The sequence below is a fragment of the Falco biarmicus genome, chromosome 4 (assembly GCF_023638135.1).
Source record: "Falco biarmicus isolate bFalBia1 chromosome 4, bFalBia1.pri, whole genome shotgun sequence".
Taxonomy (NCBI): domain Eukaryota; kingdom Metazoa; phylum Chordata; class Aves; order Falconiformes; family Falconidae; genus Falco; species Falco biarmicus.
In genome coordinates, this window is record NC_079291.1 from 23363409 (window position 1) to 23391239 (window position 27831).

At 56.2% G+C, this 27831-nt stretch overlaps 1 protein-coding gene and 2 gene segments (V, D, J or C); all 3 read right to left on the reverse strand.

Annotated features, from left to right (window-relative positions):
* Positions 1-9133: 9133 nt before the first annotated feature.
* Positions 9134-10850, reverse strand: LOC130148311 (collagen alpha-1(I) chain-like). Its single transcript, XM_056336757.1, has 2 exons — positions 10623-10850; positions 9134-9996 (listed from the first exon to the last, which is right to left on the reverse strand). The coding sequence occupies exons 1-2, from the start codon at positions 10672-10674 to the stop codon at positions 9404-9406; spliced, it is 645 nt and encodes a 214-aa protein (XP_056192732.1). The 5' UTR covers positions 10675-10850; the 3' UTR covers positions 9134-9403.
* Positions 10851-18303: 7453 nt separating this feature from the next.
* Positions 18304-19714, reverse strand: LOC130148491 (T cell receptor alpha variable 13-1-like). The segment is given in 2 exon segments: positions 18304-18823; positions 19614-19714. Coding segments are annotated over 2 exon segments (438 nt in total).
* A 2461-nt stretch (positions 19715-22175) lies between these two features.
* LOC130149299 (T cell receptor alpha variable 4-like) lies at positions 22176-25973 on the reverse strand. The segment is given in 3 exon segments: positions 22176-22224; positions 24561-24910; positions 25746-25973. Coding segments are annotated over 3 exon segments (451 nt in total).
* Positions 25974-27831: the final 1858 nt, after the last annotated feature.

Sequence of the window (27831 nt, forward strand, 5' to 3'; positions counted from 1 at the left end):
AATGCCTTTGCAGGGGAAGGACAGTGATTTAAAGAATCACTCTAGCAATATATGAGCAAGCGCAGGTTATCTTTATTTGGCAGCGGTGGGTGCATGGGGGATCGCTCCACCAAAGTCATGCACAGCAAGGGAACCTTTCAGCCCCTTCTTTATACAAGTCACTCATGTCTATTCATTAACTTTCCATGAACTCATTAACATATTTCACACCTGGACAATTAGCACAACATTCCCTCTGTCACCCATTCAAGGATTTAGTACATCTTCAAGTTAACAATATTAAGATATCTCATGCCTGGACAATTAGCACACTCCCTGTGTCACCCATTCAAGGATTTAGTACACCCTCAAGTTAACAATAAGGGTCTCCTCAGACAAACATGAGCACATGTTCTTTAAATAAATCGTATATGGCCCATTATTCAATAGTGAAGCAGAGACAGAGCAAATGCCCGACTGGGCCCGCGCACACAGCCATGGAAGGCTGTTACGGGACACGTGGCCTAGGTGGTTTTCCTGGTGAAGCGGGAAGTGAGGAGGGATTATCGGAATGTCCCAGCCCCCCTGAACAATTAACTTGTTTCAGGCAGCGTGGGCCCGCACAAGGAAAAGGCAAGGAGAACCTGTGCTGTGTTGGTTGTGGCATCCGTGCTGGAGGTGGACGTGGGGATGTTCGGAGCTGAAGCAGCAGCCCCAGGTGAGATGCAGGCGCGGTAGCTCAAACGCATCTGGGCAGCACATGGTGGTGTGGGAGCAGGGGGCACACGGGGTGGCATCCCTCCTCACCTGCAAACCAGCCCAGGGAAGGGGTGTCCCCTCTTCAGCCCTGGGGCAGGGACAGGGCTGGCCAGGGGCGGGAATAAACACAGCCCTTGAGTTCTGCTTGTGACGCTGCGGAGCCAGCACAACACTCACCGTGTTACGGCTCTGCTGGATACTGGGGCAGAAGTAACCCTAATTCATGGCAATCTGCACCATCACCCCAAGACGAAAGCAATGACCGGTAACACAGTTGGGAAGGGGCTGTTGGGGGCAGAGGCAGAAGAGTTGTCTCCAAAAGTCTTTCTAACCTTGCAGCCAGGAGGAAACGAGCTACTTACAAGTTGGGGTGGGCTTCCAGAGTGCCCTGCTACATATCACAGGCCGCGATCCCTTAGCAGGAAAGGCTTTCCATATCCAGCGGGGGAAAATATTCCTCCCACATCCACCCAGCTCACAGCGGGGAGGACTTTGCCCCCCACATTATGCAGCCCCCTCCCTCCAGGACAGTAGCCTCAGAGCAGGACTGGCTGCCTTCAGGGCTTGCTGACAGGTCTCCACCAAGCCAAACACTCCTAGAGCCTGGGGTTATCCAGCAGGGGCATTTGCCTTTCAGTAACCCGGGCTGGCCTGTAAAGCAAGCGACTGGGTCCTGGTGTAGGACTGTAGGTCCCTGGCTTTTGGGCATGGTACAAAATTTTTTAACCAGAATGTATAAGCTAATGAACAATACTATATGGACATACGGTTTTGTTTAATAATCTGCACATCTTCTTGAAGAAAGAGAACATCCACATACTTTTGATTCAGGATGTGCCATGCAAAGAACTATCAAGGATAATTAGCTGAGGCAATTGCTGCTTGGGACAAGGTGACTCTGCAGAAGAATTACATCCAGGAAAGTTGTACCTCATCCTTGTTGCACAGGTAGCAAGAGATTTGTCCTTAAGCAAACTGCCTTCATTATAATACTATAACTCACAGCCCTTACACCAGATGCCTCGGCCCAAAAAGACACCCTTCCTCAACGAGCATGTGTAGTTGACCAGTAAGATTGTGTAACCGTTAAGTAGATTACCCTCCACTCAGTGTTAGAGGGTTGGAAATTAACAAATTCATATTCATCTACTCTGACTGTGGAAACTACCAAGTTGTGTGAGTTCACTCACCACTGAAAGCTAGAGGAACTTTTTATTAAAAGCAGTATCTCGTAGACTTACATTACTCCCTCCTCTGGGAGGCAGTCCTTGACAAAGTTCTCCAAATGGGTCCTTCCCATGCACTGCCATTCTTCATAAAGTCCTTTCCACGGTCTGCAGTCCTTCAGGAATGGATTGTTCCAGTCTGGGTCCCCCCTGCTGTACAGGTCCTGCTAGAAAAATGTCTCCTCCGTAGGCTCCTCTCTGTGGGCCGCAGTTTCTCTGAGGAGCCTCCTCCAGCACAGGGTTCTCTATGCTCTGCAGCTTCCTTCAGGGCATCTCCACCTGTTGTGGCATGAGGTCCTCCGTGGGCTGCAGGGTGGGTATGTGCTGCATCATAGTCCTCCGTGGGTTGGCACAAGACAAGCTGTGTCACCAGTGTCTTCTCCATGGCTGCAGGGGAGTATCTGCTCTGGCACTTCAGGCACCGGCTCCCCCTCCTTCCTCAAAGACCTCGGTGCCTGCCAAGTTGTTTCTCTCACATTTTCTGACTCTTCTCTCGCAGGTGATGCACAGCACCTTTTACCCCTTCTTGCATATGTTATCAGAGAGGCGCTGCCAGCGCTGCTGATTAGCTCTGCTTTGGCCAGCAGCAGGACCGCCTTGGAGCCGGCTGTCATTGGCTCTGTCTATGGCTCTGACATGGGGGCAGCTTCTGGCAGCTTCTCGCAGAAGCCATCCCTGCAGCCCGTCCGCTACCACAGCCTTAGGTGAAACACGTGCACTGTCATTACCCTGGTGTGATTATGTGCAAAACCTGTTTTGTGTCTGCAGGATAAAGCCAGCCAGCTCAAGGCGCACAGAGGAGGCTGCTGGCAGCTCCCTCTTGCTACGGGCAATTACCGCACCCGCACCTGCAGGCAAAACAGCAGCAGAGCAAAGGCCAGCACATCAATTAAAACAGGGGAAAAATAACAAGAATGCGTGAGCATTCACAGGGCAGCCAAACCATTTGCTCAGCTGCTCTGTAAATTAATGTTGCTCCTGCCTTTCTCTGCCTTTACAAGAGAGGGTATTTGCCTTCACGTGAGCCTAGAGACAGGCTCACTGCTACATCACTTCTGATGCCCCAGCCTCAGCGGCTGCGCCCCAAGGGGAGTCTGGCTTGTCCCAGACACACCCCTTCTGCGGCCACATGAGTGTGTCACTGTGGAACTGCTCCCTCTGCAAGGGCAGGGGCTGGTCCCAGACCCCTGAGGAGATCACCAAGGTCAGGCGGGAGCTGCTACCACTGAGGGATTTAATGTTTCTTTTCCTTTCTTTTCCTGGTACCATGGGAATTCTTTGGGTGGCTGCAGCAAAGGGGATGTTCTCCAGCTTTGCATTATCCTCCACACATAGGCTTGAGATGTGGACAGGCTCGATATCTGGAAGGGCCTTGAAAACGTCCACTCTGCGGTGCTTTCTCGAGCGCTTCTCATCATCAAAGAGCCTGGATCCAGACGCAGCTGCACAAGTCACACAGGCCTGTGCCTCACAGCAGTACAGGCTGGGGAGGCAGAGGCCCAGCCTCACCACAGCCCCCAGGTGCTGCTGCTGAGTAGGCTGAGCTCAGAGCTCCAGGCAAGCAGTGGCAGGGAGGGATGTGCCCCTCACAGCACCGCCCATGTTTCTATGCGCTGCTGCGTGCTGTGGGCACCACTGTGGGCTCAGTGCACAGAAATAGGCAGCGCTGTCCTGAAGCTCAGCATCCCGCACATGCAGAACCACCTGGGAGGTCTCCACAGACAGTGAAGACGAGAACCTCCCTGAATCCACCTGCGGTTTCCATTTGTGCACTCCCTGCAGCAGCATCTGAGGGGACTGTGTCTGGCGCTGCTGGTACCAGAAGATGTAGGGATTGGTAAAACTGGTGGAGAAATTGCAGCGCAGAGCTGTGCTGTGTCCTCTCTGGATGGTCATTTCTGCAGGGAACTGGAGCACAGAGTCCTTTTGGACATGACCTGTAAAGCCAGAAACTTCTTTCAGCCTTGCTTGCCTGTGCACCAGTCCATCTGTCACTTCCTGGGCTTGCTCACTGTCCCCGCTCTCCATCTCACTTTTCCCAGGCTCTGAGATGCTGAGCTGCTTGTCCCTGCACCCTTCTTTCTGCAGCTGCTTGCCACTCCTCACCGCCCAGATCATCCTGCTTTCCAGCAGTGCGCACATGTCTTTCCAGCCACTCTTTCTCTCCGTATCTGCCTCTGAGCTATGTTAACTGCTGCTGTCTCCTTCAGCAGCGGCAGCCATGAGCTGTCCTTCTCCCACCTCTGACTGTATCTTCTTGCTAGCGAAGCTCCTCCATATGACACACCACGTCCTCTGCCCTTGCCCTGTCCCATACAGCATTTCAGCTCTCCTTGACTCTAGTTAGCCTTCTCTGTTTGTCCCCTGAGGTTTAGAGACAGCCCTGCAGAGGCTGGTAACCTTTTCTCCAGCACACCTAGGAGAGAAGCTCCTAGATGCCACACAGCTCCGTTCCCCAGCGTCTTCCCTCTTTCAGGCTTGGACTGTATTAGCAGCACACTCAAGAATGCTCGGTACCTGCAAATGCAGCGTAAAGTCTTGTCCTTCCTCTTATGCTCGTTACTCCTGACATCTCCCACATTATTTGCCATACCCACCTGCAGCCCCGGCTCTCCCTACAGAAACACTCCCTGATCCCCCAGGCCGTCAGGACTGACACCTCCGTGCTTCCACCACCAGCTGCGCAAACTCTTGCCTCGTTCACCCCAGCCTGGAAGTGGCATCTCACCAAAGGCTGCCAGTCCCGCCAGGGCTGCCAGCACAATCAGGGCCATGTCACGCTCTCCCTTCACGGGGTGTGCAGGCACCTGCCAGCCGGAGGGACCTGATGCTTGCAACTTCACCTCTTCCTCTGCCTCTGCCCGATCAAAGAGGCCTCCAAACCACAGCCCAGAGGGTGGAGCAAAACTCTCTCCCTGCTGCTCCAGGCAGGCCTCGTTGCACCTGTCCCCCAGCCTCTACCACCAGAACGTTCTCCAGAGCCTCGTGGTGTAGGTACCGTCCATCAGAGGGAATGGCATCCCTGGTGAACTTCTCCTGGCATCGGACCCAGGTGTCGCACACTCTCCCTTCCCCTCTGGCCGTGGAGCAGGAACCTGAAGAGAAACATCTCTGTAAAGAGCATCTGCTGCAGAAACCAGCCGCACAGGGACAGGCACGCTCCCGCACTCTGGCAGGGGGAGGACACTGCCACACAGCTCTCCGTTGTACAGGCAGTCCCCCTGTGTCCCTTCACCTGCCCACATTAGCCACAGGCGCCAGGTGCTTGTCCCACCCTGGGCCCCAGAACCGCTATCCCCAGGCAAGCCAAAGGGCTGCTCGGTTTTACTGCCTCCTGCTCCTGGAGCAGGGCTCCTCTGCCACTTCTCACCCAGGGCCCTTGGCTCACACAGCTGGCAGGGACTGCAGAAAACAGCTGGCAAGCGCAGCAGCCCCCATTCACAACCCCGCTCCCACAAGGCCTTCAGGGTCCTGCTGCTCAGCCGAGGCCGTGGCAGAAGGACGGTGGGCTGCCCTCTGCTCTCCAATGTCTGCAAACCTGCCAGGGGCTCCTGGTAATGCACTGTAGCTGCCACCACAGTCCCCAGCTGAGGCAGGACGAAGGGCTGAACCTTTCCCCTCTGCCTCTCAAGCCTGTGCACATGAACTTTCACAGCTGCGTCAGCTCCTGCAGCCGCACCAGCCTCGCTGGGGACTGGCTGGGACCAGGAGCCAACTTTGACATCTAGATGAACACGCCAACCAAATGTTTTATATATATATATATATATATATCTGTATTTAGTATCCAATCATTGGTAAAATATGCATGATCATTAGTGAAAGATGTAGCTTAGATAGAATATAATCATTTGCAAAGATGGAGTGCATCCTTCCTTGCTTGGAGGCAGGTGGTCAAGGCTGTGAAACCAGATATATGGCCTTCTATGGAAACCGGTGGTTAAAATCAAGTAGGTAAGGGAGGCTCCCTTGGTTCCTCCTGGTAGCCCGGGCCAGGCTTTGGTGGGATCTGTGGGAGGAGAGTGAAACCAGATGTCTCTGCATTTGAAATTAGGTGATCTTGTTTATTCAACACTATAAGAGCTGGACCCTCTGACAGTGACTTTGGAGACCTCACCTACGAGTGGATGCCCTGTGTAGGACCTCCCAAATGCCGGGACAGGCTCTCCAAATCCTCACTGTAACCAGGGCTCCCAGCAGCTGTGGACCCGGATGACGGTAAAGTATTAAGGCAGTTGGTGATGTATCTTTCTTAACCGCTGTAGCCTGTCATAGGCAGCAGTGATTAGGTGCATTGCCTTGTTTTATTCTTGCTGTATCCTTTCACTTACTACTTGTTTCACTTCCTATTCTATTTTTTAAAATGTAAGTAAAGATAAACTCACTTCTTTAACTAGGGGTCTCTTTTCGTTGTACTGACCCGGTCTATGGCAAAACACCTCTCTGCAGGAGGCCTTCCCACAGCAGCAGGAGCAGGCTGGAAGTGGACTGTGAAGCCGGGGCAGCCAGTTTGTAATTGTGTGCCTGAGCCAACGTTACAAAGGTACCAGCAAGAAACCACTTCTCCTTGTGGATTCAAAGCAATGGCTTGCCCCCAGGCTGTCTCAGTTGTGACTTTCTGTTCTAACAGGGCCTGGCTATGTTAGTGGGGTGGAAGAGATCCCCAGCCCCTGCCTGCTGAGCAGCAGCAATGCCCGGCTCATGTGGCAGGAGGACCTCTGCTGCCTGCCTCCCTGTGCAGACCCAAGAGGAGTCGCTCCTCGCCAGGGACCACGACTGAAGGGCAATGTTTTATCAGGGCATTTCACTTGCATGTCTGAAATCCTTTTTCCCTAGCTGTGCTACAAGGAACCATCACCTGCAGCAGCACAGCTGCACTTCCTAACCCAACCACAGTAAACCTTGTAACAAGCTGGAGTTCCTTCTTAATGAGGATAGCACCTGCAATGGTCCTTGTAGAAGAGGGAGGGATGGCATTTCTCCATACAGACAAGTAAGCCATTTGGCCACAGCACCGCCAAAGCGCTGCTCCTGGCCCTTGGCATGCCCCCTGGTTTGCCTGCCCGACCAAGGAGATCTTGGACATGGAGGAAACGGGTACAGAATCCATGCAGGTTTTACAGTCCAAACTAAGGGCGCTGCTGCCAGAGGTTCTGGGGGTTTTTTGATGGTGATTTAAACCACCTACTGATGGAGCTGCCATGGTTCTTTACACCTCTCTTACTCCCCTGCTGATTGCCTTGATTTATACCCTGAGAACTCAGGTTGTCCCAGCTGCTACTATCTGCTGATTTGCAGTCAACTTCTGTCCAGCTTGCGGTGGTTCACAGTAGCAATGATGTCAGATCTGTTTCCAATGGAAGCAAATGCTCTAAAAGCATGACCAACCGCAATGGAGTCATCCTTCTGTGGACGCGATCTGCACAGTGTCCTGTGCCCTGGCTGTGGCCTGCTGATGTAAGGGGGAGTTTGTGAGCATTGTGGACTGTCTGAGAAGGGCATATATGACTGTTAATTGAAAACACTTGATTCACAGAGGTGAGGAGTGGAATGTATTTGGTTTATGGGGCAAGGTTATGGTAGCAGGGGGGCTGCCGGGGTGGCTTCTGTGAGAAGATGCCAGTCAGTGCCGCCCCATGTTGTTCAGAGCCAGTTTCAGGTGGCTACAAGACGGACCTGCCACTGACCAAAGCTGGGCCAGTCAGTGACGGTGGTGGCGCCTCCACAATAATACATTTAAGAAGGTTGAAAAAGTGGTGCACAAGAGCATGTGGGAGAGAGGAATGAGAATATGGGAGAGAAACAACTCTGCAGGCACTGAAGTCAGCAAAGAAGGAGGAGGGGATGAGGTGCTCCAGGTTCATGTGTGGCTCATGACACAGGTTGTCCCTGATGAGCTGGTGATGCAGCTTGTCCCCCTGCAGCCCATGGAGGTTAAGGGTGGGGCAGACATCCACCTGCAGCCCATGGAGGAACCCATGCCACAGCAGGTGGATGTGCCCTGAAGGAAGCTGTGACCCCATGGAGATCCCATCATGGAGCAGGCTTCTGGCAAGATCTGTGGCCCCACGGGGGATCCACGCTGTAGCAGTTTGGGAAGAACTGCAGCCCACGGAAAGGACTCGTGTTGGAGAAGGACAGTCTCCCACAGGAGGGACCCCACACCGCAGCAGGGAAAGAGCATGAGGAGGAAGAGGCGGCAGAGGGAATGAGTTATGAACTGACTGCAGCACCCATTGCACATCCTCCTGTGTTCCTCTGGGGGAGGAAGTAGGGACGTCAGGACGGAAGGTGAGCCCAGGCATAAGGAAGTGTTGCAGGGAAGGTGTTTTAAAATTTATTCTCATTTCTCATTCTCCTACTCTGATTTGATTAGCAAGAAATTAATTTCTCCAAGCTGAGCCTGTTTGCCTGTGACACCAACTGCTGGGTCAAAATTTCCCTGTCCTTGCCACAAACCATGAGCCTTCTTATTTTTCCATCCTGGTGAGTAGTGGGAGTGATAGAGCAGAGTGGGGGAGACGTTGCAGCCAGGCAAGGTCAACCCAACCCCAACACGCCATGCTCATGCTGGCCCAGTACAGCAGTAGAAATGGTCTAACAACCTTCCTGGTGCAGAAGGGACATTGCAGCAGCAGAGCCACCTGGGAGGAGGTGACCAAAAAGCCCACTGCCCACACTCCCGGCGCTGGCAGGGAGCAGAGCTTCTTTGTCATGACAGTGCTTTTTGCCAAGCACTTTGCGTATGGTGACACCATGACTGAAGGCCATGGCTGAGAGGATCGGGAACTCAGGCATAGCCAGGAAGAAGCAGGAAAATAACAGCAGGAGACACAAAGGATTGTTCTGTTGGCAAGGAATCTTGGGGACAGCATCTGGGGGACGATGGTGGTGACACAGCAGATCTCCAGGAAGGAAAGCCTGACAGGAAGAAATGCACAAGGATCTGCAGGGAATTGCCTGATTTGAATGCCCAGGGAGCTTGTTAGTGTTAATAACAACTCCAAGCTGAGATCTTTGTGTGCGTCCTTGGGATGGGGAAAATTACCGGGTGGAAGCTGCTGCTGTGTTTGCCCAAGGCAGCCAGGCAAAGGTGAGACACCCACTAAGCTGAGCATCGTGCTGGAGCATTTGCGTTCGCTTTATTCTTGACATCGTGAACTCCCTGTGCCATGGCAGCACTTGGAGGACCTAGAGGTGTCACTTGGCCTTCCTAAAAGTCATGAAGAGCTCAGCATCCTTGGCAAGAGGAGAAGCAGCCTGAGGTGGCCTGGATGGGAATCGGTCCCCTCTGGGAAGGCGTTGCGGGACAATGCCGGCAGGCCTTTTCAGACAGGCCAGGGGACGCCACGGTACCCGCAAGGCTCTGACCCCGTGCTGGGCAAGCACGAGCGCGTGGTGGGAAACACGCTGCGCCCCGCTGCCTTGCACAGACCCTCTCAGGCTCCCCGTGCAGCGCGGCCCAAGCGCGGCTGTTTGCTGCCTCGGAGCACCGATGCGCAGCAGCCCTCGAGGAGGAGAGGTGCTGAGCCCGGGCAGCGACTGCAAGGGGCACCCGCTGATCCCGGTGCCGGTGCCGGTGCCGCAGGCGGTGGCGGGAAGCGCCCGCGGCCGGGCGGGCCGAGGCGGCAGCGCCCCCTGGCGGGCCCGGCCGGGGCTGTCCCCCCGCCCCCGACACACACGCCCGGCCCCGGCCGCCGAGGTTCGTGCCCGGCCGCAGCCCCGGCTCCGAGCCCCGTGTCTCCCACGGCGCAGTAATACACCGCCGCGTCCCTGCGCCGGGGCCGGGCGAGCCACAGGGCGCTGGACCGGCGGTCTGCCGCCACCGACATCCGCCCCGGAGGGTCCTGCACCTCTCTGGACCCTTTGTGACCGCTCGTGATGAATGCGGGGCCTCGGCCCGGGAGCTGGCGGTACCAGTAGATTAAGTCTGTTGTCAATATGCTGGGGTGTGAGCAGCTGATGGCGATGCCGGTGTCCTCGGTGGTCTCTGCCGACGGCTCCTGCTGCACCTGGGCTCTGCCCACAGCCACTGCCGAGGAGAAAAAGAAGGGGGAATCCTCAAAACCTGCTTTGTGCCCTGCCCCGCCTGCCGTTCGCCATGGCAAATCCCAGCCAGGAACGTTCGGGCATGGGGGGGGGAGAAGAGTTTCCAGAGGATGTCTAGCGGTGCATTAACGGAGGTGTCCGTTAACGGCTGGCAGACATACGAACGCGAGAGTGACAGGTGGAGTCACTGGAGAAAAACAGGGACAAAGGGAAGGAGCCCGAGGGGAAGCAGCAGCGGGGAAGCAGCAGCGGGGAAGGAGCCCGAGGGGAAGCAGCAGCGGGGAAGGAGCCCGAGGGGAAGGAGCCCGAGGGGACGGCAGCAGCGGGGAAGGAGCCCGAGGGGAAGGAGCCCGAGGGGAAGCAGCAGCGGGGAAGGAGCGGCTGCAGGCGCTCCGCGGCAGAAGGCGGAGGGAAGGAGGCAGCGGGCAGGGCTGGACAGCGAGAGCACGGCGAGTTTCCGCAGGGAAGGCGGGATGGCAGCAGAGGGAGGGAGGGACGCGAGCCCGGCGCGGCGGCAGGGCTCCGTGCAGAAGCCCGAGGGGACGGCAGCCCCGCGGGGGCCCCCGCAGGCCGAGCCCCGGCCCGCCCCCCGCCGCCAGCCCCGCGCACCCAGCAGCAGCGCGGCCAGCCCCGCCAGCCCTGCGCCCCGGCCCCGCCGCATGCCGCCGCTCCGCCGCCCGCGCCTCGCTGCCCCGCGCCAGCCCCGGCTCTGGGCGGCGGCCGCGGCGCCTCCTCTCCGCCGCCTCCTCTGCTCCGCGCCGCCGCCAGCTCCGCCCCGGGGCTGAGCCCGGCGCCGGCGCCGCTCGGGGGCTCGCCGCAGCCTGGGGCAGCAGCGGGGCCTCGGCCCGGGAGATGGAGCAGCTTCCAGAGCTGCCTCCCCGCTCCGGGGCTGGAAGCGGCAGCCCCCGCTGCCCTGCGGGTGCCGGGGAGCAGCCTCAGAGCCTGCCTTCTGCTGCCTCTGCAGCCCACTTGGGTCATAGAGAAGGTGTGCGAGAAGATGCCGCTCCAGCTGTTGCCCAGCAGTGCTGAGAAAAGGGGAGCAATCGCCTCTCTTGGCCTCTTGGCAATGCTTTGTCTGAGGCGGCCGAGGATTCCCTTGGAACTCCTTGGCGCAGGGGCACAGTACTGGCTCATGGCCAGCTTGGTGTCTACCAGAAGCCTAGTTTGTTCTCTGCACAGGACTGCTTTCTATGGGTGACCCCGGGCTGCCCTGGTGCGTGGTGCTGTTCTTCCAAGGACAGGAGTTTTTCCCTTTCCCTTGTTTCCCTTGTTTCCCGCCCGCGTCCCCACCGGGAGCTCTGAGAGAGCAGAGCTGCAGGAAATGACTCTGCCAGGGGAACCCAGAACGAGAAAGGGAGGAGAGAATTCTTGTTCTTAGCATGCCTGAAATGCCTGTGCTGTGCTCCTGCCTCCTCCAGCAGTGGCACCTGTTGCTCCTGCACTCAGCAGCTTCTGCCTTGCCAGGGTGGAGGGGCGACAGGCCTGCAGCTGGGGACCAACCTCTCTGACACATCCTCCCATGCAATGTCGTGGGAGTCTCTCCTTCCCTGATGCCTGTGTCCTCTCTCTCACAGCACAAGGCCTTGGTGGGGTTGGCCTGTCCTAGCGCCTTCACGGTGCCTAGCGCCAAGCTCCTGTCAGCACAGCCCAAGGCTGCAGCTCTTACAAACATCATCTTCAACACCCCCAAGCCCTGCAGACACCAACTGTCCCACTCAGCCCCACAGGCACTGTGGACTTTCTCCTTCTATCCAAAAGAAGATCGGTACTCGAGGAAGCAACACATGAAGCTTTGTGCCCCGCTGCTCAACCCCTCTTATAAATCAGCTTCTGCCAAGCTCACCCAACACCACGCAGCCTTTCCCGATGGCCGTAACCCTGCCAATTTCCCTTTCCTCCAAACCAGCTGGATCTCCAGCTGTCCTCCCCTTACTTCCAGTCCCATCAAACAAACCTGCCAAACTGTTTCTGCTCTTCCCATAGCATGATGTAGGTTGGACAGGGCCGGTCAGGGTTGTGTCCAGACGAGTCTTGAAAACGTCCAAGGCCAGAGCCTGCACAACATTTATGGACAGTGCATTCCAGTCCTTGAGCTTTTTCAGGGTCAAAAAGAACTGGAAAATAAGGTTCTCACACGTCAGTAGAATTCCGCAGGTTCCAAACTGTGTCTGTGGCCTCTCGGCCTACCGGCACCATGCACTTGGAGAAGAGCCTGGCTTCATCTTCTCCACGTGCTCAGAGCACGTAGCTGTAGACACCCATAAGGTCTCCCTTTGAGCCTTCTTTTGCTAAGGCCTCGTTCCCTCAGGCCCTGAGTGCATCATGTCCTCAAGCTCCCTGCCTGCCTTGGGGCCTCCCGCTGGACTCCCTCCAACACGCCTGTACCTTGCCTGCACACCGAGGAGCCCCAGCCTGAACGCAGGAGCCCAGGCATGGTCTCAGGGGTGCCAAAGAGAGGAGAAGGATGACTTCCCTGCCTGTGCTGGCTCCGCTTTCGCTGGCATCTCAGAGCGCAGTAGGTGTGCTTTGCCACAAGGGCACACTGCTGACTCACCTGCAGCCACTGGCCACCAGGCATCCCCTGCCTCCCCAGCTGCCTGACCTCCAACCTGTGTCTACAGCACGGTCCCAGCGCCCTCCAGAAGCTGAAAGGTGCCTCTCCCCGGAGGAAGTGCTCGATCATGGCTCAGGCCTTTGGAGAACAATCCTCTTCTGGTGTGTCCTACCTGCATGGTCGCTTCTGGTGGAACTGCAGCGTAAATTCCTTCTGCCTGTGATCTGTCAAGCCAGAAAGGTATTTCAGCATTGCCTGGCTCCGTGTCCGCCGTATCTATCCGTTTGTCAGCTTTGGCACTGGGCTCATGCTCCACCTCGCTTTCTATAAGCTGCCAAAGGCTGATCCATGCATCTGAACAGGGTGAGATTGCAGGCTCAGGGTTCAGCCAACCCCCAGGTGCAAGGCAAGGAGGGGATCTTCCCTCCTTGGGCTGATTTGGCCAGGAATTAAGTCACGAGCACGATCATGCCTCCTGCCTAGAACCATTCTCTCCAACGGCAGCTCTCGGTGGATGCTGGGGGGAGCCTAGGAGCAAGACAAGTAGGATCCTTCTGCTGAGGATTCACTCCTGTGTTCCAAGCCCCTGGGCTTGGACTTGGCTGAAAAAGTCGCCCCCATACCAATCTCCACAGCTTTCCTCACTGGCACAGAGGCTGGGGAGGCACACGCCCAGCCTAACCACAACCCACAGCACCATGTTGCCCTCTGCTTTACAGCCAGGCTTCATCCATCCCTCCAAGTACCCACCTGGAGAACCCCTGGCGGCCTGTGCTGCCCTGGGCTCCAGGACACCACCGCTGAGGCAAGCGTGCTGGCTGGCCGCTTTGAACCGCATGCAAAGAATGCCTGGAGAAGGGATCCTTTACCACCGGTTCACGGCGAGGGCCTCTGCCGCTGCACAAACCAGGTTTTCCTCTGTGCTTCAGAAGCCCAAGAACGTCGACTCTGAACAGCTGAGTGCTGTTCAGAGCCGTGCAGGCTTCCTCTCCACCACAGACCTTGTGCTCAGGAATTGGCTGCAGTGCTGGGGGAAGAGGATTCTCTTACCTGTAAATCTCATCCCTTCTGGGAGATGGAATTGTCTCTTGGCAGCCACCACAGCCTCATATCCTATTTCCTCCACGAAAACCCCGATGTCTTGACAGAAATGTACAAGTGGAAGGATGGAAATCCCTACACCCCTGCCTCCACCGAGAGGGGATTATGGCTAATGAAGCACATACAAGCATAGCAAAAATGTGAAAAGGCCAACACCATTATAAGGGCGTTTCTGTTGCGTGCCTGGCAAGTAAGGCCTTTTGCCAAAGCCCTGCCAGAGTGCTGCTACTGGCTCTTGGCACGACCTCTAGCTTGCTTGCCCAACGGAGACCATGGAAAGATAGAAAAGGGGCACAGGATCCACCCAAGTTTTAGACCTCAAACTAAGGGCATTGCTGCCAGCGGTTGTCCTTTCCAATGGAGATTTAAATCATGCTGCAGCTCTTCTGTGCAGAAGACGGGCACTGAGCTGTCTCAGGCTGCGCTTCTCATTTCAATGCTGTGGCCTGGTTCTATGCCTCATGTGTCTTCACCTACACGGGAGCCCCCGAGAAAAGGTCACTAGGCAGAGTAGTGGCTGTTCTCTGCGTGGTTCTTCCTCTTCTGCTCAACACCTTGGTTTACACCCTAAGAAAGGAGGATGTGAAAGCTGCTCTGAGCAGGGTCAAGAGCTGGCATTTCTTCACATGAGGGAAACAACCAGCAGGGTGCCATCACCCTCACCCCCACATCACCGTAGGTCAGGGAGTTGGTGATCCAGGTATCCTGAGGAGGCCCTGGCCTCTGCTGTGCCCTGCTACAAGCAGAGCCTGGCCTTCAGGCCCGTGTTGTTCTGCACAGATCCCTTGGCCAGGGGACAAACTCAGCCCGTCCATTGCAGCCGATGAGCTTTCAGGCAGCTTCGGCTTGGTGCCAGTGATTGCACTGCCCTTGTGTCCTTGCCTCTATCTGAAGTGCAGCAGGAAGGTCTCATGTGAACATGGCTTCTGTTTCGCAGCAGAAATGCTGAATAGAGCTGTTTTATTTCATGACAATCGTCTTAGAGTTTGACTGACCAAGAAGGGGTGACCTTTTCATGGGCAGGACGAGCGTGGTGTGCTGTGCCCTGACTGGAGCCACCTATTTGACAGCACGTAGCTTAGGGCTCCCAGCGTCTGAAGGACATAGGATTATCTGTACTGCCATCTCTTTCTTCAGTGGCATTCTCTGGGATAAGAAATGGCCATTTACAGAGTCTGGGTGCCTTTCCACTGGGAATCAAACCAGCAGCTCCTGGTGCAAAACGTTTGGTGCAGCTGGCAGGTCCCCGTGGGAAATGCCTTTGCAGGGGAAGGACAGTGATTTAAAGAATCACTCTAGCAATATATGAGCAAGCGCAGGTTATCTTTATTTGGCAGCGGTGGGTGCATGGGGGATCGCTCCACCAAAGTCATGCACAGCAAGGGAACCTTTCAGCCCCTTCTTTATACAAGTCACTCATGTCTATTCATTAACTTTCCATGAACTCATTAACATATTTCACACCTGGACAATTAGCACAACATTCCCTCTGTCACCCATTCAAGGATTTAGTACATCTTCAAGTTAACAATATTAAGATATCTCATGCCTGGACAATTAGCACACTCCCTGTGTCACCCATTCAAGGATTTAGTACACCCTCAAGTTAACAATAAGGGTCTCCTCAGACAAACATGAGCACATGTTCTTTAAATAAATCGTATATGGCCCATTATTCAATAGTGAAGCAGAGACAGAGCAAATGCCCGACTGGGCCCGCGCACACAGCCATGGAAGGCTGTTACGGGACACGTGGCCTAGGTGGTTTTCCTGGTGAAGCGGGAAGTGAGGAGGGATTATCGGAATGTCCCAGCCCCCCTGAACAATTAACTTGTTTCAGGCAGCGTGGGCCCGCACAAGGAAAAGGCAAGGAGAACCTGTGCTGTGTTGGTTGTGGCATCCGTGCTGGAGGTGGACGTGGGGATGTTCGGAGCTGAAGCAGCAGCCCCAGGTGAGATGCAGGCGCGGTAGCTCAAACGCATCTGGGCAGCACATGGTGGTGTGGGAGCAGGGGGCACACGGGGTGGCATCCCTCCTCACCTGCAAACCAGCCCAGGGAAGGGGTGTCCCCTCTTCAGCCCTGGGGCAGGGACAGGGCTGGCCAGGGGCGGGAATGAACACAGCCCTTGAGTTCTGCTTGTGACACTGCGGAGCCAGCACAACACTCGCCGTGTTACGGCTCTGCTGGATACTGGGGCAGAAGTAACCCTAATTCATGGCAATCTGCACCATCACCCCAAGACGAAAGCAATGACCGGTAACACAGTTGGGAAGGGGCTGTTGGGGGCAGAGGCAGAAGAGTTGTCTCCAAAAGTCTTTCTAACCTTGCAGCCAGGAGGAAACGAGCTACTTACAAGTTGGGGTGGGCTTCCAGAGTGCCCTGCTACATATCACAGGCCGCGATCCCTTAGCAGGAAAGGCTTTCCATATCCAGCGGGGGAAAATATTCCTCCCACATCCACCCAGCTCACAGCGGGGAGGACTTTGCCCCCCACATTATGCAGCCCCCTCCCTCCAGGACAGTAGCCTCAGAGCAGGACTGGCTGCCTTCAGGGCTTGCTGACAGGTCTCCACCAAGCCAAACACTCCTAGAGCCTGGGGTTATCCAGCAGGGGCATTTGCCTTTCAGTAACCCGGGCTGGCCTGTAAAGCAAGCGACTGGGTCCTGGTGTAGGACTGTAGGTCCCTGGCTTTTGGGCATGGTACAAAATGTTTTAACCAGAATGTATAAGCTAATGAACAATACTATATGGACATACGGTTTTGTTTAATAATCTGCACATCTTCTTGAAGAAAGAGAACATCCACATACTTTTGATTCAGGATGTGCCATGCAAAGAACTATCAAGGATAATTAGCTGAGGCAATTGCTGCTTGGGACAAGGTGACTCTGCAGAAGAATTACATCCAGGAAAGTTGTACCTCATCCTTGTTGCACAGGTAGCAAGAGATTTGTCCTTAAGCAAACTGCCTTCATTATAATACTATAACTCACAGCCCTTACACCAGATGCCTCGGCCCACAAAGACACCCTTCCTCAACGAGCATGTGTAGTTGACCAGTAAGATTGTGTAACCGTTAAGTAGATTACCCTCCACTCAGTGTTAGAGGGTTGGAAATTAACAAATTCATATTCATCTACTCTGACTGTGGAAACTACCAAGTTGTGCGAGTTCACTCACCACTGAAAGCTAGAGGAACTTTTTATTAAAAGCAGTATCTCGTAGACTTACATTACTCCCTCCTCTGGGAGGCAGTCCTTGACAAAGTTCTCCAAATGGGTCCTTCCCATGCACTGCCATTCTTCATAAAGTCCTTTCCACGGTCTGCAGTCCTTCAGGAATGGATTGTTCCAGTCTGGGTCCCCCCTGCTGTACAGGTCCTGCTAGAAAAATGTCTCCTCCGTAGGCTCCTCTCTGTGGGCCGCAGTTTCTCTGAGGAGCCTCCTCCAGCACAGGGTTCTCTATGCTCTGCAGCTTCCTTCAGGGCATCTCCACCTGTTGTGGCATGAGGTCCTCCGTGGGCTGCAGGGTGGGTATGTGCTGCATCATAGTCCTCCATGGGTTGGCACAAGACAAGCTGTGTCACCAGTGTCTTCTCCATGGCTGCAGGGGAGTATCTGCTCTGGCACTTCAGGCACCGGCTCCCCCTCCTTCCTCAAAGACCTCGGTGCCTGCCAAGTTGTTTCTCTCACATTTTCTGACTCTTCTCTCGCAGGTGATGCACAGCACCTTTTACCCCTTCTTGCATATGTTATCAGAGAGGCGCTGCCAGCGCTGCTGATTAGCTCTGCTTTGGCCAGCAGCAGGACCGCCTTGGAGCCGGCTGTCATTGGCTCTGTCTATGGCTCTGACATGGGGGCAGCTTCTGGCAGCTTCTCGCAGAAGCCATCCCTGCAGCCCGTCCGCTACCACAGCCTTAGGTGAAACACGTGCACTGTCATTACCCTGGTGTGATTATGTGCAAAACCTGTTTTGTGTCTGCAGGATAAAGCCAGCCAGCTCAAGGCGCACAGAGGAGGCTGCTGGCAGCTCCCTCTTGCTACGGGCAATTACCGCACCCGCACCTGCAGGCAAAACAGCAGCAGAGCAAAGGCCAGCACATCAATTAAAACAGGGGAAAAATAACAAGAATGCGTGAGCATTCGCAGGGCAGCCAAACCATTTGCTCAGCTGCTCTGTAAATTAATGTTGCTCCTGCCTTTCTCTGCCTTTACAAGAGAGGGTATTTGCCTTCACGTGAGCCTAGAGACAGGCTCACTGCTACATCACTTCTGATGCCCCAGCCTCAGCGGCTGCGCCCCAAGGGGAGTCTGGCTTGTCCCAGACACACCCCTTCTGCGGCCACATGAGTGTGTCACTGTGGAACTGCTCCCTCTGCAAGGGCAGGGGCTGGTCCCAGACCCCTGAGGAGATCACCAAGGTCAGGCGGGAGCTGCTACCACTGAGGGATTTAATGTTTCTTTTCCTTTCTTTTCCTGGTACCATGGGAATTCTTTGGGTGGCTGCAGCAAAGGGGATGTTCTCCAGCTTTGCATTATCCTCCACACATAGGCTTGAGATGTGGACAGGCTCGATATCTGGAAGGGCCTTGAAAACGTCCACTCTGCGGTGCTTTCTCGAGCGCTTCTCATCATCAAAGAGCCTGGATCCAGACGCAGCTGCACAAGTCACACAGGCCTGTGCCTCACAGCAGTACAGGCTGGGGAGGCAGAGGCCCAGCCTCACCACAGCCCCCAGGTGCTGCTGCTGAGTAGGCTGAGCTCAGAGCTCCAGGCAAGCAGTGGCAGGGAGGGATGTGCCCCTCACAGCACCGCCCATGTTTCTATGCGCTGCTGCGTGCTGTGGGCACCACTGTGGGCTCAGTGCACAGAAATAGGCAGCGCTGTCCTGGAGCTCAGCATCCCGCACATGCAGAACCACCTGGGAGGTCTTCACAGACAGTGAAGACGAGAACCTCCCTGAATCCACCTGCGGTTTCCATTTGTGCACTCCCTGCAGCAGCATCTGAGGGGACTGTGTCTGGCGCTGCTGGTACCAGAAGATGTAGGGATTGGTAAAACTGGTGGAGAAATTGCAGCGCAGAGCTGTGCTGTGTCCTCTCTGGATGGTCATTTCTGCGGGGAACTGGAGCACAGAGTCCTTTTGGGCATGACCTGTAAAGCCAGAAACTTCTTTCAGCCTTGCTTGCCTGTGCACCAGTCCATCTGTCACTTCCTGGGCTTGCTCACTGTCCCCGCTCTCCATCTCACTTTTCCCAGGCTCTGAGATGCTGAGCTGCTTGTCCCTGCACCCTTCTTTCTGCAGCTGCTTGCCACTCCTCACCGCCCAGATCATCCTGCTTTCCAGCAGTGCGCACATGTCTTTCCAGCCACTCTTTCTCTCCGTATCTGCCTCTGAGCTATGTTAACTGCTGCTGTCTCCTTCAGCAGCAGCAGCCATGAGCTGTCCTTCTCCCACCTCTGACTATCTTCTTGCTAGCGAAGCTCCTCCATATGACACACCACGTCCTCTGCCCTTGCCCTGTCCCTGTACAGCATTTCAGCTCTCCTTGACTCTAGTTAGCCTTCTCTGTTTGTCCCCCGAGGTTTAGAGACAGCCCTGCAGAGGCTGGTAACCTTTTCTCCAGCACACCTAGGAGAGAAGCTCCTAGATGCCACACAGCTCCGTTCCCCAGCGTCTTCCCTCTTTCAGGCTTGGACTGTATTAGCAGCACACTCAAGAATGCTCGGTACCTGCAAATGCAGGGTAAAGTCTTGTCCTTCCTCTTATGCTCGTTACTCCTGACATCTCCCACATTATTTGCCATACCCACCTGCAGCCCCGGCTCTCCCTACAGAAACACTCCCTGATCCCCCAGGCCGTCAGGACTGACACCTCCGTGCTTCCACCACCAGCTGCGCAAACTCTTGCCTCGTTCACCCCAGCCTGGAAGTGGCATCTCACCAAAGGCTGCCAGTCCCGCCAGGGCTGCCAGCACAATCAGGGCCATGTCACGCTCTCCCTTCACGGGGTGTGCAGGCACCTGCCAGCCGGAGGGACCTGATGCTTGCAGCTTCACCTCTTCCTCTGCCTCTGCCCGATCAAAGAGGCCTCCAAACCACAGCCCAGAGGGCGGAGCAAAACTCTCTCCCTGCTGCTCCAGGTAGGCCTCGTTGCACCTGTCCCCCAGCCTCTACCACCAGAACGTTCTCCAGAGCCTCGTGGTGTAGGTACCGTCCATCAGAGGGAATGGCATCCCTGGTGAACTTCTCCTGGCATCGGACCCAGGTGTCGCACACTCTCCCTTCCCCTCTGGCCGTGGAGCAGGAACCTGAAGAGAAACATCTCTGTAAAGAGCATCTGCTGCAGAAACCAGCCGCACAGGGACAGGCACGCTCCCGCACTCTGGCAGGGGGAGGACACTGCCACACAGCTCTCCGTTGTACAGGCAGTCCCCCTGTGTCCCTTCACCTGCCCACATTAGCCACAGGCGCCAGGTGCTTGTCCCACCCTGGGCCCCAGAACCGCTATCCCCAGGCAAGCCAAAGGGCTGCTCGGTTTTACTGCCTCCTGCTCCTGGAGCAGGGCTCCTCTGCCACTTCTCACCCAGGGCCCTTGGCTCACACAGCTGGCAGGGACTGCAGAAAACAGCTGGCGAGCGCAGCAGCCCCCATTCACAACCCCGCTCCCACAAGGCCTTCAGGGTCCTGCTGCTCAGCCGAGGCCGTGGCAGAAGGACGGTGGGCTGCCCTCTGCTCTCCAATGTCTGCAAACCTGCCAGGGGCTCCTGGTAATGCACTGTAGCTGCCACCACAGTCCCCAGCTGAGGCAGGACGAAGGGCTGAACCTTTCCCCTCTGCCTCTCAAGCCTGTGCACATGAACTTTCACAGCTGTGTCAGCTCCTGCAGCCGCACCAGCCTCGCTGGGGACTGGCTGGGACCAGGAGCCAACTTTGACATCTAGATGAACACGCCAACCAAATGTTTTATATATATATATATATCTGTATTTAGTATCCAATCATTGGTAAAATATGCATGATCATTAGTGAAAGATGTAGCTTAGATAGAATATAATCATTTGCAAAGATGGAGTGCATCCTTCCTTGCTTGGAGGCAGGTGGTCAAGGCTGTGAAACCAGATATATGGCCTTCTATGGAAACCGGTGGTTAAAATCAAGTAGGTAAGGGAGGCTCCCTTGGTTCCTCCTGGTAGCCCTGGCCAGGCTTTGGTGGGATCTGAGAGGAGAGTGAAACCAGATGTCTCTGCATTTGAAATCAGGTGATCTTGTTTATTCAACACTATAAGAGCTGGACCCTCTGACAGTGACTTTGGAGACCTCACCTATGAGTGGATGCCCTGTGTAGGACCTCCCAAATGCTGGGACAGGCTCTCCAAATCCTCACTGTAACCAGGGCTCCCAGCAGCTGTGGACCTGGATGACGGTAAAGTATTAAGGCAATTGGTGATGTATCTTTCTTAACCGCTGTAGCCTGTCATAGGCAGCAGTGATTAGGTGCATTGCCTTGTTTTATTCTTGCTGTATCCTTTCACTTACTACTTGTTTCACTTCCTATTCTATTTTTTAAAATGTAAGTAAAGATAAACTCACTTCTTTAACTAGGGGTCTATTTCCTTTGTACTGACCCGGTCTATGGCAAAACACCTCTCTGCAGGAGGCCTTCCCACAGCAGCAGGAGCAGGCTGGAAGTGGACTGTGAAGCCGGGGCAGCCAGTTTGTAATTGTGTGCCTGAGCCAACGTTACAAAGGTACCAGCAAGAAACCACTTCTCCTTGTGAATTCAAAGCAATGGCTTGCCCCCAGGCTGTCTCAGTTGTGACTTTCTGTTCTAACAGGGCCTGGCTATGTTAGTGGGGTGGAAGAGATCCCCAGCCCCTGCCTGCTGAGCAGCAGCAATGCCCGGCTCATGTGGCAGGAGGACCTCTGCTGCCTGCCTCCCTGTGCAGACCCAAGAGGAGTCGCTCCTCGCCAGGGACCACGACTGAAGGGCAATGTTTTATCAGGGCATTTCACTTGCATGTCTGAAATCCTTTTTCCCTAGCTGTGCTACAAGGAACCATCACCTGCAGCAGCACAGCTGCACTTCCTAACCCAACCACAGTAAACCTTGTAACAAGCTGGAGTTCCTTCTTAATGAGGATAGCACCTGCAATGGTCCTTGTAGAAGAGGGAGGGATGGCATTTCTCCATACAGACGAGTAAGCCATTTGGCCACAGCACCGCCAAGGCGCTGCTCCTGGCCCTTGGCATGCCCCCTGGTTTGCCTGCCCAACCGAGGAGATCTTGGACATGGAGGAAACGGGTACAGAATCCATGCAGGTTTTACAGTCCAAACTAAGGGCGCTGCTGCCAGAGGTTCTGGGGGTTTTTTGATGGTGATTTAAACCACCTACTGATGGAGCTGTCGCTGTTCTTTACACCTCTCTTACTCCCCTGCTGATTGCCTTGTTTTATACCCTGAGAACTCAGGTTGTGCCAGCTGCTACTATCTGCTGATTTGCAATCAACTTCTGTCCAGCTTGCGGTGGTTCACAGTAGCAATGATGTCAGATCTGTTTCCAATGGAAGAAAATGCTCTAAAAGCATGACCAACCGCAATGGAGTAATCCTTCTGTGGACGCGATCTGCACAGTGTCCTGTGCCCTGGCTGTGGCCTGCTGATGTAAGGGGGAGTTTGTGAGCATTGTGGACTGTCTGAGAAGGGCATATATGACTGTTAATTGAAAACACTTGATTCACAGAGGTGAGGAGTGGAATGTATTTGGTTTATGGGGCAAGGTTATGGTAGCAGGGGGGCTGCCGGGGTGGCTTCTGTGAGAAGATGCCAGTCAGTGCCGCCCCATGTTGTTCAGAGCCAGTTTCAGGTGGCTACAAGACGGACCTGCCACTGACCAAAGCTGGGCCAGTCAGTGACGGTGGTGGTGCCTCCACAATAATACATTTAAGAAGGTTGAAAAAGTGGTGCACAAGAGCATGTGGGAGAGAGGAATGAGAATATGGGAGAGAAACAACTCTGCAGGCACTGAAGTCAGCAAAGAAGGAGGAGGGGATGAGGTGCTCCAGGTTCATGTGTGGCTCATGACACAGGTTGTCCCTGATGAGCTGGTGATGCAGCTTGTCCCCCTGCAGCCCATGGAGGTTAAGGGTGGGGCAGACATCCACCTGCAGCCCATGGAGGAACCCATGCCACAGCAGGTGGATGTGCCCTGAAGGAAGCTGTGACCCCATGGAGATCCCATCATGGAGCAGGCTTCTGGCAAGATCTGTGGCCCCACGGGGGATCCACGCTGTAGCAGTTTGGGAAGAACTGCAGCCCACGGAAAGGACTCGTGTTGGAGAAGGACAGTCTCCCACAGGAGGGACCCCACACCGCAGCAGGGAAAGAGCATGAGGAGGAAGAGGCGGCAGAGGGAATGAGTTATGAACTGACTGCAGCACCCATTGCACATCCTCCTGTGTTCCTCTGGGGGAGGAAGTAGGGACGTCAGGACGGAAGGTGAGCCCAGGCATAAGGAAGTGTTGCAGGGAAGGTGTTTTAAAATTTATTCTCATTTCTCATTCTCCTACTCTGATTTGATTGGCAAGAAATTAATTTCTCCAAGCTGAGCCTGTTTGCCTGTGACACCAACTGCTGGGTCAAAATTTCCCTGTCCTTGCCACAAACCATGAGCCTTCTTATTTTTCCATCCTGGTGAGTAGTGGGAGTGATAGAGCAGAGTGGGGGAGACGTTGCAGCCAGGCAAGGTCAACCCAACCCCAACACGCCATGCTCATGCTGGCCCAGTACAGCAGTAGAAATGGTCTAACAACCTTCCTGGTGCAGAAGGGACATTGCAGCAGCAGAGCCACCTGGGAGGAGGTGACCAAAAAGCCCACTGCCCACACTCCCGGCGCTGGCAGGGAGCAGAGCTTCTTTGTCATGACAGTGCTTTTTGCCAAGCACTTTGCGTATGGTGACACCATGACTGAAGGCCATGGCTGAGAGGATCGGGAACTCAGGCATAGCCAGGAAGAAGCAGGAAAATAACAGCAGGAGACACAAAGGATTGCTCTGTTGGCAAGGAATCTTGGGGACAGCATCTGGGGGACGATGGTGGTGACACAGCAGATCTCCAGGAAGGAAAGCCTGACAGGAAGAAATGCACAAGGATCTGCAGGGAATTGCCTGATTTGAATGCCCAGGGAGCTTGTTAGTGTTAATAACAACTCCAAGCTGAGATCTTTGTGTGCGTCCTTGGGATGGGGAAAATTACCAGGTGGAAGCTGCTGCTGTGTTTGCCCAAGGCAGCCAGGCAAAGGTGAGACACCCACTAAGCTGAGCATCGTGCTGGAGCATTTGTGTTCGCTTTATTCTTGACATCGTGAACTCCCTGTGCCATGGCAGCACTTGGAGGACCTAGAGGTGTCACTTGGCCCTCCTAAAAGTCATGAAGAGCTCAGCATCCTTGGCAAGAGGAGAAGCAGCCTGAGGTGGCCTGGATGGGAATCGGTCCCCTCTGGGAAGGCGTTGCGGGACAATGCCGGCAGGCCTTTTCAGACAGGCCAGGGGACGCCACGGTACCCGCAAGGCTCTGACCCCGTGCTGGGCAAGCACGAGCGCGTGGTGGGAAACACGCTGCGCCCCGCTGCCTTGCACAGACCCTCTCAGGCTCCCCGTGCAGCGCGGCCCAAGCGCGGCTGTTTGCTGCCTCGGAGCACCGATGCGCAGCAGCCCTCAAGGAGGAGAGGTGCTGAGCCCGGGCAGCGACTGCAAGGGGCACCCGCTGATCCCGGTGCCGGTGCCGGTGCCGCAGGCGGTGGCGGGAAGCGCCCGCGGCCGGGCGGGCCGAGGCGGCAGCGCCCCCTGGCGGGCCCGGCCGGGGCTGTCCCCCCCGCCCCCGACACACACGCCCGGCCCCGGTCGCCGAGGTTCGTGCCCGGCCGCAGCCCCGGCTCCGAGCCCCGTGTCTCCCACGGCGCAGTAATACACCGCCGCGTCCCTGCGCCGGGGCCGGGCGAGCCACAGGGCGCTGGACCGGCGGTCTGTCGCCACCGACATCCGCCCCGGAGGGTCCTGCACCTCTCTGGACCCTTTGTGACCGCTCGTGATGAATGCGGGGCCTCGGCCCGGGAGCTGGCGGTACCACACTATCGACTCTTCTGTCCGTATGCTGGGGTGTGAGCAGTTGATGGCGATGCCGGTGTCCTCGGTGGTCTCTGCCGACGGCTCCTGCTGCACCTGGGCTCTGCCCACAGCCACTGCCAAGGAGAAAAAGAAGGGGGAATCCTCAAAACCTGCTTTGTGCCCTGCCCCGCCTGCCGTTCGCCATGGCAAATCCCAGTCGGGAACATTCGGGCATGGCGGGGGGAGAAGTGTTTCCAGAGGATGTCTAGCGGTGCATTAACGGAGGTGTCCGTTAACGGCTGGCAGACATACGAACGCGAGAGTGACAGGTGGAGTCACTGGAGAAAAACAGGGACAAAGGGAAGGAGCCCGAGGGGAAGCAGCAGCGGGGAAGCAGCAGCGGGGAAGGAGCCCGAGGGGAAGCAGCAGCGGGGAAGGAGCCCGAGGGAGGGGAAGCAGCAGCGGGGAAGGAGCCCGAGGGAGGGGAAGCAGCAGCGGGGAAGGAGCCCGAGGGGAAGCAGCAGCGGGGAAGGAGCCCGAGGGGAAGGAGCCCGAGGGGAAGCAGCAGCGGGGAAGGAGCCCGAGGGGAAGCAGCAGCGGGGAAGGAGCCCGAGGGGAAGCAGCAGCGGGGAAGGAGCCCGAGGGGAAGCAGCAGCGGGGAAGGAGCCCGAGGGGAAGCAGCAGCGGGGAAGCAGCAGCGGGGAAGGAGCCCGAGGGGAAGCAGCAGCGGGGAAGGAGCGGCTGCAGGCGCTCCGCGGCAGAAGGCGGAGGGAAGGAGGCAGCGGGCAGGGCTGGACAGCGAGAGCACGGCGAGTTTCCGCAGGGAAGGCGGGATGGCAGCAGAGGGAGGGAGGGACGCGAGCCCGGCGCGGCGGCAGGGCTCCGTGCAGAAGCCCGAGGGGACGGCAGCCCCGCGGGGGCCCCCGCAGGCCGAGCCCCGGCCCGCCCCCCGCCGCCAGCCCCGCGCACCCAGCAGCAGCGCGGCCAGCCCCGCCAGCCCTGCGCCCCGGCCCCGCCGCATGCCGCCGCTCCGCCGCCCGCGCCTCGCTGCCCCGCGCCAGCCCCGGCTCTGGGCGGCGGCCGCGGCGCCTCCTCTCCGCCGCCTCCTCTGCTCCGCGCCGCCGCCAGCTCCGCCCCGGGGCTGAGCCCGGCGCCGGCGCCGCTCGGGGGCTCGCTGCAGCCTGGGGCAGCAGCGGGGCCTCGGCCCGGGAGATGGAGCAGCTTCCAGAGCTGCCTCCCCGCTCCGGGGCTGGAAGCGGCAGCCCCCGCTGCCCTGCGGGTGCCGGGGAGCAGCCTCAGAGCCTGCCTTCTGCTGCCTCTGCAGCCCCAGCCCTGGGCCGCAGTGTCCTGTGCAGGCAAAGGCAGCGTGAGGACGCGTGTGCCCACGGGCGTGCGGGGCTCAGGCTGAGCAGGGGTGTTGGGGAAGCACAGCGTTGGGCACAACGGACCTCCAGAGCTCATCGAGATCCACCCCTGCTTGCAACAATGCCCACTGCATGAGGTTATGCGAGGTCACAGTCGGTCCAGCCTTGGACAGGCTTGCTCAGGTTGGTACTGCAGGAACGTCCAGGCACATCCATTCCAGTTCTTGTTGTTGCTGTTGGCCTGTTGCTTAAGCACACCTCCCCGTGTTCCAGCAGTTCTTCATTGCCTTGGCTTCTGTTGCAGAGCACTTCCCGAGTGCAGTCCCTCTTCTCTGTTTCCTTTGAACAGGTAGATCCTGCCCCTGCTGGGAATAATTTTGGCTCCACAGAGATACGGTCTGTTCCTGTGGTTGGCTTTCATCCCTAAACTTGTGGTAAACATCCTCCTTTCCATTTCCCCTGGCATTCATGAAAACATTGGAGTGTGGGTCCTGCTGCCTATCCCTGAGAGGCCCTGCTATTGTCTGCCTGCTGGGCTTTGCACCACTGCTCACAACTCCTGGAGCCTGCTAGTCCAGGCCCTTTGCTACTCACCTCTTCTTGATCCCTTTTGTCACCACTTTGGGGATCAACAAAGTATGGGAGAAGACGCCACTCCAGCTGTTGCCCAGCAGTGCTGAGAAAAGGGGAGCAATCGCCTCTTTTGGCCTCTTGGCAATGCTTTGTCTGAGGCGGCCGAGGATTCCCTTGGAACTCCTTGGCGCAGGGGCACAGTACTGGCTCATGGCCAGCTTGGTGTCTACCAAGGCAAAGGCAGCCTTCAGCACCTCAGTTTTTCCCCTATTCTGTGCCACCAGGGCCCTCATCTCATTGAGCATGCTCCTTCATTTGCTGTATTCTTCCTTTTGTTACCCATGCCCTTAGAGGAGCCCTTCTTGCCTTTGACATCCCTCCCTCGACTGACTTCCAGCTGGGCTTTCCCTTCCTTAACCTCATTGGAGGTTGTCTCTGTACGCCTCCCAGGTTACTTGTTGTGGCTTCCACCTTGCGTATGCTTCCTTTTTGTGTTTGAGATTGACCAGGAGCTCCTTGTTCATCCATGTAGGCCTCCTGGCATTCTTTCCAGACTTCTTCCTTGTTGGCATGGGCTGCTCTTTGTAGAGGAATGAAGGCAGAGGGTTAATTAGCATTGATAACATGCATCTGTGGCCTTTCCTCAGCAGCAGCAGGTTGATTGACATGGATGATGTGCAGCTGTAGCTCGTTCCCACTAAGTGGTTAAATAGCCCAGAGGATTGTGGAGAAAAGGTCAGATGGAACAGGAGGAGTGTGGTCTGATCTCTGGAGGAAGGTGATACAGCACTGACAATAGAATCTGACCAACGGGTAAAGCCTTGTTGCAGCAGCACTTGAGCCCGGAGAATGCAATTCTTGACTAGGAACCAGCTTTCTTGGGCCCCTGTTGCCTCTAGGGCCTTATCCCAGGGGACTCTTCTGAGTACATCTTTGAAGCAGCCAAAGATTCAGCCTCCCCTTCCCTTTCAGGCTGAGGAAGACACAGCCAGCTCCTCCCAAGTCAGTGACAATCAGACCCTGTATCCTGGCATCTCTGCTCAGGAGCAGCCCCTTGGCCTCAGAGCATGTCCTGCAGATGGGCAGCCCAACCACGGCTGTCCCTCAGTGAGGATCCT

Bases quoted from the DNA above. Each gene is read 5' to 3' on its own strand.
- LOC130148311 (XM_056336757.1), bottom strand. From the start codon at position 10,674: ATGCGGCGGGGCCGGGGCGCAGGGCTGGCGGGGCTGGCCGCGCTGCTG. The intron at 9,997-10,622 runs GTGCGCGGGGCT...TCTCCTCGGCAG, and splicing joins GCTGGCCGCGCTGCTGCTGG to TGGCTGTGGGCAGAGCCCAG.